We start from the raw sequence: 13,945 nt of genomic DNA, 5'->3' as shown, positions 1-13,945 counted from the left end.
TCTATAGTACATAAAATTGGGTTTGCTTCGGACAATGACTAACACATTCAGCCTCTCATTTTAGTTGCGCTGTCCAAAACAGGTAGAATTTAAAATTGATGTGGGTGCCATTGAGTATTGATGGGTGGTTTATAGATTCAATATTTGAAATGATTTTATTATATAAAACATTATCAGTTATCTGTAATTGCTCTTTGCTCATGTGGTCAAACTTTGTGTCAGATGATTATTAGATTCCCCTTTCATGCAACTATTACCCAACCTTGTCTAGTTACCAATCTTTACACAATTAACTGCCTATTGGTGTGTGCAGTGCACCCTTCTCAATCTGGCGTTTGTACAACTGCTACTGGAGTAGCATGCATTAGCTGGCCGTGGAATGTAACTTTGGAGCTTTGGCAGCTATCTGAGCTTCATCGTGGCTTGTTTGTCTAATAAGATAGCAGGTTGCAGGGTGAAAGTAATGTCATTCGTTGCCGCTTTCTATGACTTCTCATCTGCTAAGCTGACGTCTTGACTAACAACGATTGAGGACTTGTGTTATCTCAATCTAGTGGTTACCGCATTACAGCGCCTAAATTGGTTTATTGTCTGATGTTGCGTCTGTATGACTAGTATCCTCTCATTTTTCTTTTTCAAATGCAATCGGTTCCTAGGCTGTTGCCAAATCTTCATGGTTGCTGACTGGATGAAAGCGATCTTCAGATATGCCAGCGAGGGTTCATGGATAACTGCATAGCTGCTGATGCTCTTGAACTTTGTTATGCCAGCAAGTGCATGATCCACATATCCTTCTGCATCTGAGTTTATTCATGAGTGGATTTAGAATAGTTTTCATCATGTTACCTTACCTCGGTTCATAGAGCTAAGCACATTATAGACCTCATAGCATGTCAAATGCTCATAGTCATGGGGAACAATCAAGAATACAAGATACGGTGTGTAACTGATGAGTACTTTCTGAAGGGTCGTCAAGACGTAGTCATCCCAGTGAGGCTTTATTCGGCAGTTGCTCAGGTGGTCCATTTTCGGTTGATGCTATCGCCTGCACTTGCTTTAATTCATTCCTTCATGAACTGCCTTGTTAGGTGTATTGTTCTTATCAATCCCCATCTATGAACTTTGCATAGGTGCCCTAGGATCGGTGTATATTTTCAAGGCGAATGCTTATGTTTAATAGGTTCCATGAACATAGTGGCACTTCCCCCAAAGCAGCAGCTCCTTTTCTTTTCTCTTTCCACTGCTACGCCATCACAAGAAAAGCTTCCGACAAATCGTTTTTCTTCCTGTGTTGTTGACACCATGTGCGAGCTTATACGAGCTGTCGAAAGTTTGATCGTCGCAAGCTTTTTCATACAAATATGCCAATGTGCTCAATCTACTTCTTCCTTAAGTGAGACTGGGGACGCATTGTTACTACTACGGTACTACCAGATGATAGAATGTCCATGCAACTGCCGATGTTTCTGTAACAGTGGATTCTTGTTGCCTGCTACTGCTAGTTTCTGAATTTCATCGAGCATACCAGCTCATGTTAGGGCAACGTCTCAGTGTTCTCCCCTAACTTAGTACATATTTATGCAATGCAGAACGCACTGAAAATGACCGTGTATGTATTGTAGCACAATTACGTCCATAATCTAATAAGCAAGAGCAAAGCGGTAGTATGCTATTGCTAAGCATGTGGGACACCGACGCAGAGCAGGACATTCCTTAGCGATGGACCAATAGAAGGTAGCTTCTGCTACCTGTGGTCGGCATGCACCCGGTCCATTCCTTTTCGTCATTCCCGTCCACCTTTCTTCTTTACAAGCATCCCTGTCGTTCCCAAAAGGATCCTCGATCTTTTAGCATCTTTTATCGCGGGATTGTTGTCAGTACACTCAACTTTTGACTCAAGATTCCTCCATCCGGTTTAACAAACCTCAGTTACAGCTAAACCTGTCCTATACTTTCAGAATTGCTAAGCGACTGGGAGTCAACGAAAAGGCGAACCCTTCGTTCACGAGGGTGCAACTAGGCAGCCACAATGCCCAAGGCCCAAGCCCAGTGGACGATCACTTGCAGAAGCAATGTGATTTAGCAAAGAAAGGTGGCAATGCTAGCTGTTGCCTTACAACTAATGCTGAATCACACACACACATGAATCAGAAAGCTCCTTTTGTTGCAGGCAGTGCAGTCCCCTGGTGTATCTTTTTCTACTAGGCAGCTAACTGAGGCACAGGTGCTGTTGTAGTTGTAGTAGCTGTGCTTGTATTCTGATCGGAGGTTTCTGAGGCACCGTCGCGTATCAGGATCGGTGCTTTGGCAAGCAAGCAGCTCCCTTGTGAGCAACGCGAGGGAACTGAAAACGACCGGGTCGGTGGCCGATCAGCGTCGCGGACAGCCTCATGTGCCGGCCCGGCATTACCTCATCTCGTTTCACTTCATCCTGACCGGCGCCTGAAAGTCACACGCAGCCTCGCGTCAGGTTTCTGTCAATTGCCGGATCTCCGGCGGTTACGGAGAACATGCCCGTCACTGTCTCGATCGCTGCTGTTAGGAGAAACTGGCCAGTTTGGGATGGAAAAGACCACTCAAGTGCTGTAATCTCCAAGCTGAACGACGCCCGTCTCATCCTTTTCCTCAGCAGGCAACATGTACGTCGTGTCGATCTTAAACTGAAAGGAGGTTTCTCTGTAAGAGTTCTCCTGAACGCAGGAGCTGGATGTTAGGTATGACCCGGAACTAGCTGCGCCTTTAGCTAACTTCTGAAGCAAGATCACGAGGCCATCAGCTGGTGCGATTTGATGTTCGGTAAGTCAAACAGGTCTAGGTACGCACCAGATTCCGAGATTCGTACATGGCGATAGATTCATTGAACTGTACACGCTGCACCTGACCAGAGCATGCATCGACAGAAATGGTCGAAATTCGGACGCCATCGCGTCTAGTTCCTGGTGCTGAACGCAACCCCTATTCTAGTTGTTCCTGGCGCCGCTGCCTTCTGAAGTCTGTCTGTCAGTCTGTGTCAGTAGCAGCACAATCGTACCACCAATTGCCGAGTTGACATGCCAGTAGCAGTACAATAGTACTGCTAACTGCCGACTTGACAGTGCTTAGCACTTCTCTTGGCGTGCCACAGATCGCATCAACGACAGCAGAAAAGGAGGAGGCCATTAGGTTGGCACTGAAAGGCGGTCGTCCTAGGCCTGCCTGATACGACGCAGCTCGGAAACCAAACCGATCATGGGCAGGCATGAGCACCAGGGCACCGATCCTTCCTTTGGCTTCACTCAAAAGCAGTGGACCTGATCAGATCAGTGGCCATCACCACGCCCATGCCCACCCCACCACGCCCGCACCGCACCTGTGGCATCTGATTGATCGGCACGCCCAGGTGGCGCGTCTTCTCCCTCCCATGTGCCGGACGGCGGCCCCGGCGTCACCAGTGTACGCTACTTTTAGAGTGGCACCGGTACAATACAATTGGCAATTTAGCATTAGTATTCTAGCATTTCAGTCCATGCCGCAGCCATTAGCAGGCCATTAGGTTTTCCTGCGCGGTGTACGCTGTTGATTGGGGCACTACACGTTCAGGTAACCATCAAGATCATCTCCTGCACGGCTGCACCATGCCTGAGAAAATGTTTCCAATGCAGCAAGAGCGTTCGGTAGGCTGTCCGGGAGATAGTGCACCTGCCACGTCTCTGAAAACGCCCGTTCGGTAACAGCAACCACTGCAAGCCCGGACGGTGCAGTTTCAAAGAGACATGTAGCGTAGGAGTTCAGGACTCCGAAGCAGGTGTGTGTTTCCGTCCGTTGAGAATGATGCGAGCTACTAGTAGCGATAAACTTTTGTTAGCCTGGTGATCCGTGGTGCGCAAGTGTTAGTTGGTTCGCCACTAGCGCCTGATGGCCGGGGCGCCGGAGTGCCAGAGTGGGTGCAGAACCATTGATCTCCCTTTCGTTACCTGCGGGACAATCTTCTTGTACATTCCCTTTCTTTCTTTCTTTCTTTCTTTTCCTGATGAACACAGCGGCACAAACCCAAAAAGGAGAAGGAGGAGAAAAAGATTGCGGATTTTACAAATGGCGTGATGCGATCCTGGTCAAATCAAATCATATCATCCCCACGAACGCACATACCCCAGTCCCGGCCACGGCCAGCCCCACCGCCGCACCGCGCGCGACACGAACCACACCTCTTCCGTCGAGCGGCGCGGCGGCGGCCGGCGGCCGGCAGCCGAGCGCGCCCCGCGCCACCTCGCTTTGCTCCGGTGGCCCGTGGGCACGACGCCCGCTTCTTTTGACCAAAAGTTTCGCTTCACTTGTTGCGATGGGTTTGGTTGGGTGGGTGCCGCTGCTGCTATAGCAGCAGTCCGAGAAGCAGGAACGGCGCGAGCAGCGAGGACCGGAGCGCGAGCGCGACCCTCGTCGGTGGCGGCGCGGACGACGCGTCGCCCGTGGCGAGGCTGGCGATCCAGGAGTTGTCGCCCAGCATCACGCCCTGCCCGTCCGCGCCGCCTTGTTGCCCGCCCGCCGGCCGCGGCATCTGCGGCGTCGCGCCAGTGCCCGCCCCCGGCAGTGTCGGCGTGAGGCCGCCTGTCGTCGGTGGCGCCGTCGTCGCTCCAGGCCCGCCCGACGATTTCACGCTGCACGTTTTTGTCAAAAAAGAAACAGGAACAGGCAGTCAGTGAAAAAGAACGCCTAGTAAATCTACTGAAAGTAACCTTTGCGCGTGCCTTTTATCCCTTTCTGCAGAGTAAATATTCCCTACTGCCGGCGAGGTGGCAGCTATGGTTTGTTTGCGTTCCATTTCTGGCCTGACCTTACGACATAAGATCAATCTTAGTGGAAGCATCGTCGTACATTTGTTAAGATTGAAAATTTGGTAATTATACCAAACAAGTGTCATCACCATAGCACTCCTCGCTCATTTAATGATACTCTTCTCCTCTCTCCTCTCTCCTCATAGCTCTATTATATCAGCAATTTTGCTGATGTGATATGATATTAAATGCTTATGATACTTTTGCGACACTCCGAACCATTGAAGTTGACCTAAGAAACCGACTGGCCTGTGGCGTGGCGCCCTGGCCGCCGTGACGTTGACATGTAAACCGACAGCAGTAAAAAGGGTCCACACGTGGGGCCAAACCTCTCGTTAACAAAGATAAGCACCAACGGAAATGGCAAGATCCACTGCGCATCAGCCTAATGAGATTAGGCTTACTAACTTCGATCCAGGCCTATCATTACATCAACCCATTGCAACCTTCCAAACCTCTCGCTCTCGCTGTCCCATTCTGCTCCGTTTCAGAATTTTTTTTTGAAAAAAAATCAGATAGATTTTTAGTAGCGTGGCATATTGCACCTGCGCTTATTTTCTATGCATTTAAATAAGACAGATAAGGTGATGTGGCGCGCCCAATGCTCGGTCACTCGCTCATGATCATGCACCAACCACTACCGGTACACGACGGCTCCATGCCGCCGTCGCCGATTCAATTCATTGCCGCGGCGGCCTAACTCTACGTGCCAATCTCGCGAGCATTTATTATGGTCATCGGAGGAAGTTAATTACTGGAGGACTAGCGCAGTGGCGTGCGAAGTGAACCGTGGCCATGTGAGGCCGGCGGGAGGGAGGAGGGAGCGGACCTCGGGGTGGCGACGGGGCAGAAGGTGACGGTGTAGTCGCGGCCGCCGGCGCAGGTGAAGGTGCTGGTGGGGTCGTCGTAGGCGTAGCTGTACGACTTGGGGCACGCGGACTTGAACACCTGCGAGTAGGCCGTGGGGCGGCAGGTGTTGGGGTTGGCGTACGCGCCGCTGCAGCAGTACTCGGGCTTGCCGAAGGCGTCGCAAGCGCTCCGGCACCCGGCGCCGCCCTCGGTGCGGAGCTCCGCGGGGCACCGCGCGTTCAGGTCCGCCGTGCACCCGGCGGCCGCGCACGTCGTGGCGCCCGTCGCGCCGCCCGCGGGCTCGATCAGGATCGGCAGGTTGTACCCGTCCACCAGGCTCACGTCGTAGAAGTCGTCTCCGTTGCCGCCGGCGAGCGTGAACTCGGCCAGCGTGGCAGGAGTCGCCGCGTTCTGCCCGTTGCACTCCAGGGAGCCCGAGCCGCAGTCGCCCGTGGCGCAGACCATCTTCCCGGCGCCGTCCTGCGCGCAGCCGGTGCGCGCCCAGACGCGGCCGGACCAGCCCGACGGCACCGGCACCGCGCGCGACGTGCCCGGCGGCAGCACGAAGCCCGTCGGGTCCAGCCTCGAGCTCCCGGCGTTCGACTGGATGCCCGGCCACACCGTCCCTGTGCACCGGTTCACGAACGTGAAGGTCGCAGCCCTCCCCTCTGCAACCATGAACCAAACACGTCGATTCAGCACACCATCACAAGAATTACCAAAGCAACTGCTCTTCAACGATCGAATTACCTCTGAGGAATATGCAAATCAGAACAAGAACGACGACGAAAACTCTTGCAACACCCATGTCCTCGAAGCAATGCAGCTCTGCGTGGTGGGTGGCAATGGCAATCGGCTCGAGCAAGAAGAGGTATATAATGTCAGCACAGTACAGCTACAAGCAATCAGTACAAGTAGAAGGGCAGTCCAGCTCCGGTACTGCTAGTTTAGTACAGTGGTTAGAGCGGAGTGGGATAGGCGAGGAAGGTAGACGACTGCTAGACAGGCCGGGCTGGGCGAGACGGAAGAGCCACCACCCATAAACTATCAGGATTAGGACGAGGGATGGAGACTGGTGGAGCGGAGAAGAAGGGGGAATCTGAGCACTCCCTCCTGGGCTACACTTATAGCTCAAGGGAGGCAGTCTGCTAACACGCTTTCCGCCCAGTGTAATCATGCTTTCTTCAGCAAAGTGAATACGGCCTGATTGGATTCAGATGCCCTTTTTCCCTGCAATTTGCAGTGGGAAGCGTAGCTCTGCTCTAATCGCCCTGTGCAGTTTCCAGGATGGATGGGAAGCACGGTGGCTTGGTGCTCGGCGATGTCCGTATCTTTTAGCAGAAAGGGCTCGATCGCGATGAGATTTAGTGGAAGGGTGACAGGTACGGCTGAACCAACGTCTGTGGCCTGTGGGGGATTAGAGGATAACATAAGGAAATGGAGGACGTTGTCCGAGCTGTACTGCAGGTAATCATGGTGGGTAAATGCAGCAAAGCTAACTGCATTGCATGCGCAGACGATAACAAGGTAGTTGGCCTGTCTGATTTCTGAAACTAGTAGTAAAAGGTGCTGAAAGAGAAATGGAAGCCGAAGAACCGGGGTGGCGAGCGATGACAATCAGCTACCGCCAACATTGTGTACTGCTCCTGAAAGTGATTTGATTGTGATATCTCGATTGTGAATGTATACAGTCTGAATTGTTTGTTAGGGGGAGAAATAGGAGGAAATGAAATGAGAATACAGGAGCAGCAATCCAGCAGCGCAAAGAAAAGCACCGAAGGAAAATGGATGGCTCGATGTTAAGCGTACGCTGCGACCACATGTCGAAATATAAGATGCACAATCACGTTCCGGAAGGAGAAAGAAGATGACGCTTTTGGCACTTATTCAGAACTTCTAGTAACAATTTGTCAAGACTTTTGTGCTGCAGCACCTTCACTGTCCAGTAAAACTCATACAAGTTGCATTTTGATTCCTCCCGTATATGGCTGCATTCTTCGAAATCGTCGGGTGAATTTACAGCAGCATTCTGTCAGCTGGGAGGCATAAATTTCCCCCCTTTATCCTTTCATGGATGAAGCTGCAGAACTCATGTTGCTGGGCCAATGGGATTACTCACACATTGGTCATGCGAAGAACATGCCAATTCATTTATTTCTTATCACCTGGATCTGCAGCATAACTGCATAAGCAGAAGTACGCTGACCAGTTTGTCGTGGGGGCCTGAATGAAGCCCGCGATGCTGATTATCGAAAGCAAAGATGCCAACTGAACCGTGCCATTAATTTGGTCATACCGAACACGACATGTTCACGCAAAGCAGGTCCGTCATCTCTTTGCATTTTGAAACAGTTGCGGCAATCTGTTGCAACTGCTGCCTCTGAGAGCCTCTGACTCCATCAACAAGTTAGCGTGCGTGTGCACTAAAGAGAGAACTTTTCCATTTCTTTCCTTGTGCAGGTGAAGCTTCTTCTGATGTGGCAGCGGCAGCAATTAGGTATCATTCCACACACTTTGTGTTAAGAAACTCACATGATACAAGCTAGTGGTGACATATTATCATTTGCGTGTGGGATGAGCATTAGGGGGGCACGACGACCCTACGTTAGCCGAACCTGAAAATTGCTAGGATAGTGTCCCACACCCCCACTATCCTAGCCATTTGCCTCGAGGAGAGCACCTGCCGCCGAAAAGTTTGTGTTAAATACGCGCCTGTGGTTATCCCCGATCTTTGATCACGAGGAATTGTACCTCCAAGATAGTTGCAGTTATCCTGATGAAGCATCGAAGCAGATGTTCTATGAATCTTTTTGTAAAATAAACGTTTTGGTCCTTAACTTTGTCTCGGAGGTTAAGTTCATCCTTTAACTTTTAAAACGGGGACACCTCAACTTTTATTTTTATCAACTTATCCTTGAACCTATGTAACGCTCCATATTGCTATAAGACAATGCAAAAAATCATTTTTACCCTTACCTTCTTCCTCCTCTCCTCAAATTCCAACATCACCGTTTGCGCTGGACCAAATGATGGAGCAGACCTAGACGTCCTACTAAATCCAAGAACTAGCTAGCTCTCTGCTCCTCCTTGCTCGAGTAGAGCAGCAATCAGTGCTTCCTCTTTTATCCGTTTCTAGTAGCACAGTCAAGCCAGCGGGCTACTAATGCAGCAACTGCATGTCCCTTTTCTCTACGATAGGTGGGTAGCAGATCACCATCATGTTTGATCAATTTAGTACCGGCATTGCTTCATCCATTCTTTCCTGGGCACCGGTAATCCCAAGAACGGAAATCCCAAGAACAGCTACCTAGCTTAGGGCTTCTTCCTTGCTACGAAAACGGATTCCTCTACGGGATTCGGAAAAGCAAGCATGCAGCAAACGCAAAGCATAAACACGTAGGTCTCTCTATCCTCGGCTGCAATTGGCAAGCTACAGCTGCCTGCTACTGTGCTTCAATTTCTCTCAGTAAGCAGCCACCAACAGTACCAAGTCAATCCCACCGCAATGAAAATTGAGGGGAAGGAGCTAAGGATAAAATGGACTTTTCGCATTATCCTCATGCTAACATGAAGCACCGTATCAGCGCAAGGATAAAATTGATCTAAAAATAAAAGCTGAAGGACTAAATTGGCCAATCTAATAGTTTAGAGATGAAGTTGATCCTCAGAACAAAGTTGTAAGACTAAAATGCCTATTTTACCAACCTTTTTTTCCGTTCATGTGGGTCTATATTTCGTTTTTTCTAAGAAAACCTTTTCTATATGTTTGTACAACAAATTCAGCACCTGCCAGTTCTATCGACTCGTAAACTTTTTGGTACCTTTTGTTATGAATTGTACTTTATTATTTAATAACGTGTATGGATTTTAAGCAGAGCGTTAAAAAAACACCAACCTGTTTGTCCTTGGAGACGTGAGCAGTGAGCTAAAGAGAAAATGGAAGCACTGCTTTACAGCTTGTCTTGGCTAATAAAAAGCTTTTTGTGTCAATGTCTAGCACATCATCTGCCCGCATTTTATCTGAGATACCTGCAGACACACCATCGTGCTGTACGACTTACGGTGTTTTCAGCCAGCGTGTTTTATATGCTGGGCCACCCATGCCGGGTGGCGAGAATAATCATCAGCCCGCTAATCCTTTTAAAGGAGTTCTGTGACGAACAATTACCGATACGTTACTATTCCCATGAGTTTTTCTAAAAAAAGATAAAAAATAAAATTCGAAAAAGAGGAGCCGGATGGGATAAATTCGAGAAATGGGTACCTCCCACCCGTTGATCGGGCGGGAGGCGTGGGGCTGGGGACCTCCCGCCCATCCAGCGGGCGGGAGGTTCCCCGAGGGCCTCTTCGCAAATAAGAAAATTTTCTTATTCGCGAAGAGGTCCCTGCGGGGGCGTCCCGCCCATCCAATGGACGGGAGGTGTGCCGAGGGGCATCCCGCCTGTTAGGCGGGCGGGAGGTCCCCCCGGCTATATGAGCCCCCACCTGCTTCTAAATTTCCATTTTCTTCAGCAAAAATCAGAAAAAAAAAAAGAAAGGAAGGAGAGGAAGAGAGAAGAGGAAGCAGCGAAGCCCCGTTCACACGTCGATTTGGAGGTATATTTTCATTGTAGTCGTATAATTACTTGAAAATAACTATAATTTAGGAAATATTTCTTAGAGTAGTTATGTTTTGAATAGTTTTTAGTATTTTCAATTATTTTTAGTATAATTTATATTCTGAATAGTTTAGATTCTGGAAAATATAATCTAAGAATCGCTGAAATTTAGGGCTGTTGTGTATTAATATGTAGTATAACTAGTTTTTAAATGATCGACAGATATGTCTTTCGAGAAGGGTATTTTCAGTATATATTACGGAGAAGGAAATATGATTTATGGGCCGAATGGGGTAGATTTAAGTGAATTCAACTGTGCGGTCAGAGGAATTACCAAACCGCACGAGAGGATATTTGAATCCCTATGCAACTGGTTAATGAGGGGATTAAGGATTAATCAGGAGACACACACTGTGAGTGTTCAGTGCGTTATAAATCATACCACTCACGCTTTGATCTGGGAGCTGATGCCACTTGCAAGCAACGAGGACTGGTTAACCTATCTGCAAAATGCAAGTCATTGGTAATGGCCATTGGTACTCCTTGTCAGTGTGCACCAGAACCTTTTGATAAACATTGAAGCTGCTCCGGGGATGAAAATATTGATGAAGAAGTTGAGGAGGCAAACATTGAGGCAGGTGGCACCGCAGCACCTCAATGTGTGGCTGATGAGGGGGAGAACATACCCTTTATTGTTGAACAGCTGCAAGACGAAGAACGTGAATTGGATGAAGCAATGAATGCCGATTCGTCTGATGATGACGAGGATGTGCCTGAAGAATGGGTAAGCAGCGACTTCAGTCATCTTGTCGTAGATAAGGGATCTAGCGTGCTTTCGGATTGCAGGGAGAACGAAATTGTCCAGGGTGCGAGGTACCACTCAATTGAAGAGGTGAAGTAAGCTGTTAAGTGTTGGTCTCTCTCTTATACGAGAGTTCAAAACAGTCGAATGCAAATCTCATAAGTACGATGTGGTACGTGTGAAGGAGGGCTGTCCGTGGCGGGTGCATGCCTATAAGGGTAAATGGAAAGATTATTGGGAATGCTCAATTGTCACTCAGCACACTTGTCATTTGCCGGGGGTGCAGAAGATCCATCGTAACCTTACATTGCAATACATCGCAAATGAGATGTATGGGATGATAGTAGAGAACATGTCATTTGAACCAAAATCTATTATCAGGCATATTCAGGAAAAGTACAAATATACCATCTCGTACATTAAGACGTGGAGTGCAAAACAGAAGGTGTTGGAGATGAGGTTTGGAACGTTCGATTGCTGGCCGTCCTATGTAAGAGAAATCCTGAAAGCTATTATAATCTGAAAAGTCTAGATAGAGGAGAAGGTCCGCCCTACATATTGCAGCGGGTCTTTTTCAGCTTGGGTCCATGCATTAACGCATTTCAACACTGCCGGCCTCTCCTGTGCATCGATGTGACCTTTCTCACAGGAAAGTATAGATTGCAAATGCTGACAGCTATTGGAGTGGATGGAAACAATCAATTGCTTCCTGTTACTTTTGCTTTTGTTGAGAGTGAGAACACAGAATATACCTTCAAATCGACATGTGAACAGGCTTCGCCGCTTCCTCTTCTCTCTTCCTCTCCTCCCTTTCTTTTTTTTCTGGTTTTTGCTGAATAAAATGAAAATTTAGGGGCAGGTGGGGGTTTATATAGCCGGGGGACCTCCCGCCCGCCTAACGGGCGGGATGCCCCTCGGCACACCTCCCGCTCGTTGGATGGACAGGACGCCCCCGTAGGGACCTTTTCGCGAATAAAAAAACTTTCTTATTTGCGAAGAGACTCTCGGGGAACCTCCCGCCCGCTGGATGGGCGGGAGGTCCCCGGCCCCACACCTCCCGCCCGATCAACGGGCGGGAGGTACCCATTTCTCGAATTTATCCCATCCGGCTCCTCTTTTTCGAATTTTATTTTTTTTATCACTTTTTTTAAAAAAAAATCCTATTCCCAGCCCAGGTAGGAAAAAGCCCACGGGCTCGAGGCTCCCTCCCATCGCCGCCGGAGGGAAGCACGCCTGGCCGCTGCCGCCGGCGCGACGGCCGTTACTCCGGCACCAGATGCCCCTTCTCCGCGCGACGAGCCGATGCCGCTGCAAGTTCTTCTACTGCACGCCTCGGATCCGTCTACCACTGGCACCCGTCACGGCCGACCGGCGGCGCCTCCCCTTGCGGCGTGCGCTCCACGCGACCCGACGGTCGCTGCCGCCCGCGCGGCTGCAGGCGCCTCCGACAGTCCGACGTCTGGTCGCAGTTCGCCCTCTTATCCGCCTTCCAAGGGGTAGTCTGAACTCTGAGTCTGTTGCCTGGCCCATGGTTGCAGTGACACGAACAGAAGGCTAGGGGTAAAAACTCAGCAGACGCCAGATCAAGGCGCGAGGATGCCCAACTGACCGAGAAACGGCGCAACCGCAACGGCGGATAGGCATGTAAACAGCGACGTGGAACGGCTGCAGGCTGAGAAGACATTAGACAGTGCCGTCACAAGTCACAACTCACAGGGCACCCTTGATTTTCCATGTTTTGCTTGTGTCAAGCGTGCTAGATTTTCGTACTGGTCCAGAACACATGACGGCACGGCACTCAACAAAATGGTCCAGAACATCTCTGATTACAGCTGAAAACTTTAATCTTTCAAAAAAAAACAGCTGAAAACTTTGTGGATGGTCTGACCATGTTCATGCATCAGCTGTCAACCGCTGCTCTGCTCGAGCGACCAATGGAGGTAATATCGATTTCTCTGATCCCCCCCCTGCTGAACAGGCTTCGGCGAGAAGATGGTCACCATGTTCCGCTAATCACTTTCTGCTTGGCACCGGGTCCAATCCCTAGGCGAAAACCTGAAGCCGCTCAACAGGCAGCAGCCGAGCCACCTTTACACAAGTTGCATCCATGTCCATGGATGGATAAACCTCCATTCTCTGTCCATCACAAAAGCTCCTCCGCTCGCGTCACCACCCACTCGGCTTGGCGAGTCAGAACGGAGTGGAGCTCATGCCGCCGTGCCCGGTGCCCCCCTTGCACAGAGCGCTTTCCCGCCACGCCGATCTGGCACGGTCTGCTCCCTTTCCTGCAAAGGCAGCAGTCAGACGGCGCAGCATTGGAAGGAGACACGGTGCTGGCAGCTCCATGCTTCCGCTGGATACGACCGCATGAGTCATCGTACTAGCTAAACACCCTGCTGAGTCTGCCGAGCCACGTGGACGTCCAGGCCGGTGATCGCAAAAGCATGTGTGCATCCACTCTCGCTGATCTGTCGCGAGGACTTGTGCTGGAATTCCAGCCAGAATCGGCACGAGTAGCAGGAATTCGTGTCCGGAGACACGTAATGAGGCCTACCAAATCGCTTGGAAAAGACGGGAGCGCCAGCCTAGAAGGTGGCCGAGTCAAAAATACGACCTCCTTTTCCGTCTCCATCGAAAGCCCAAGCCTACCCTCCACGCGCATTTTTCTCGTCGGCATATCGTGGCCTGACAGCCTGAAATCTTCCGAAACCTTTTCCATTCGGTGCAAACAAAACGTGCGCGCGGCGCGGTGCGTCGGATACTCGGATCGTCAGTCTCAGCTGGCGCCACGCGGACATATCTTTTTTTTCTGGTGTTGAAGTGACTGAAAGCATGCGTGCCAAACCGTGGGAAAGAACATGGAAAGTAGTAAAAGATGAGCAGGC

The 13,945-nt window shown here is 50.0% G+C and overlaps 1 protein-coding gene across 1 annotated transcript; it reads right to left on the bottom strand.

Annotated features, from left to right (window-relative positions):
• Positions 1–4,199: 4,199 nt before the first annotated feature.
• On the bottom strand, positions 4,200–7,299 carry LOC112873658 (thaumatin-like protein 1). Its single transcript, XM_025936672.1, has 3 exons — positions 6,411–7,299; positions 5,641–6,328; positions 4,200–4,634 (listed from the first exon to the last, which is right to left on the bottom strand). The coding sequence occupies exons 1-3, from the start codon at positions 6,466–6,468 to the stop codon at positions 4,349–4,351; spliced, it is 1,032 nt and encodes a 343-aa protein (XP_025792457.1). The 5' UTR covers positions 6,469–7,299; the 3' UTR covers positions 4,200–4,348.
• Positions 7,300–13,945: the final 6,646 nt, after the last annotated feature.

The sequence above is a fragment of the Panicum hallii genome, chromosome 9 (genome assembly GCF_002211085.1).
Source record: "Panicum hallii strain FIL2 chromosome 9, PHallii_v3.1, whole genome shotgun sequence".
NCBI classification, from domain to species: domain Eukaryota; kingdom Viridiplantae; phylum Streptophyta; class Magnoliopsida; order Poales; family Poaceae; genus Panicum; species Panicum hallii.
Note: the sequence above shows the minus strand (reverse complement) of the source record. Positions and strands in the feature narration are given on the sequence as shown.

What these genes read in the sequence shown, in the direction of transcription:
- LOC112873658 (XM_025936672.1), bottom strand. Translation starts at nt 6,468, where the DNA reads ATGGGTGTTGCAAGAGTTTTCGTCGTCGTTCTTGTTCTGATTTGCATA. An exon ending in GATTTGCATATTCCTCAGAG is followed by an intron (nt 6,329 to 6,410) that starts GTAATTCGATCG and finishes TCATGGTTGCAG; the next exon opens with AGGGGAGGGCTGCGACCTTC. An exon ending in TGCCCCGTCGCCACCCCGAG is followed by an intron (nt 4,635 to 5,640) that starts GTCCGCTCCCTC and finishes AAAAACGTGCAG; the next exon opens with CGTGAAATCGTCGGGCGGGC.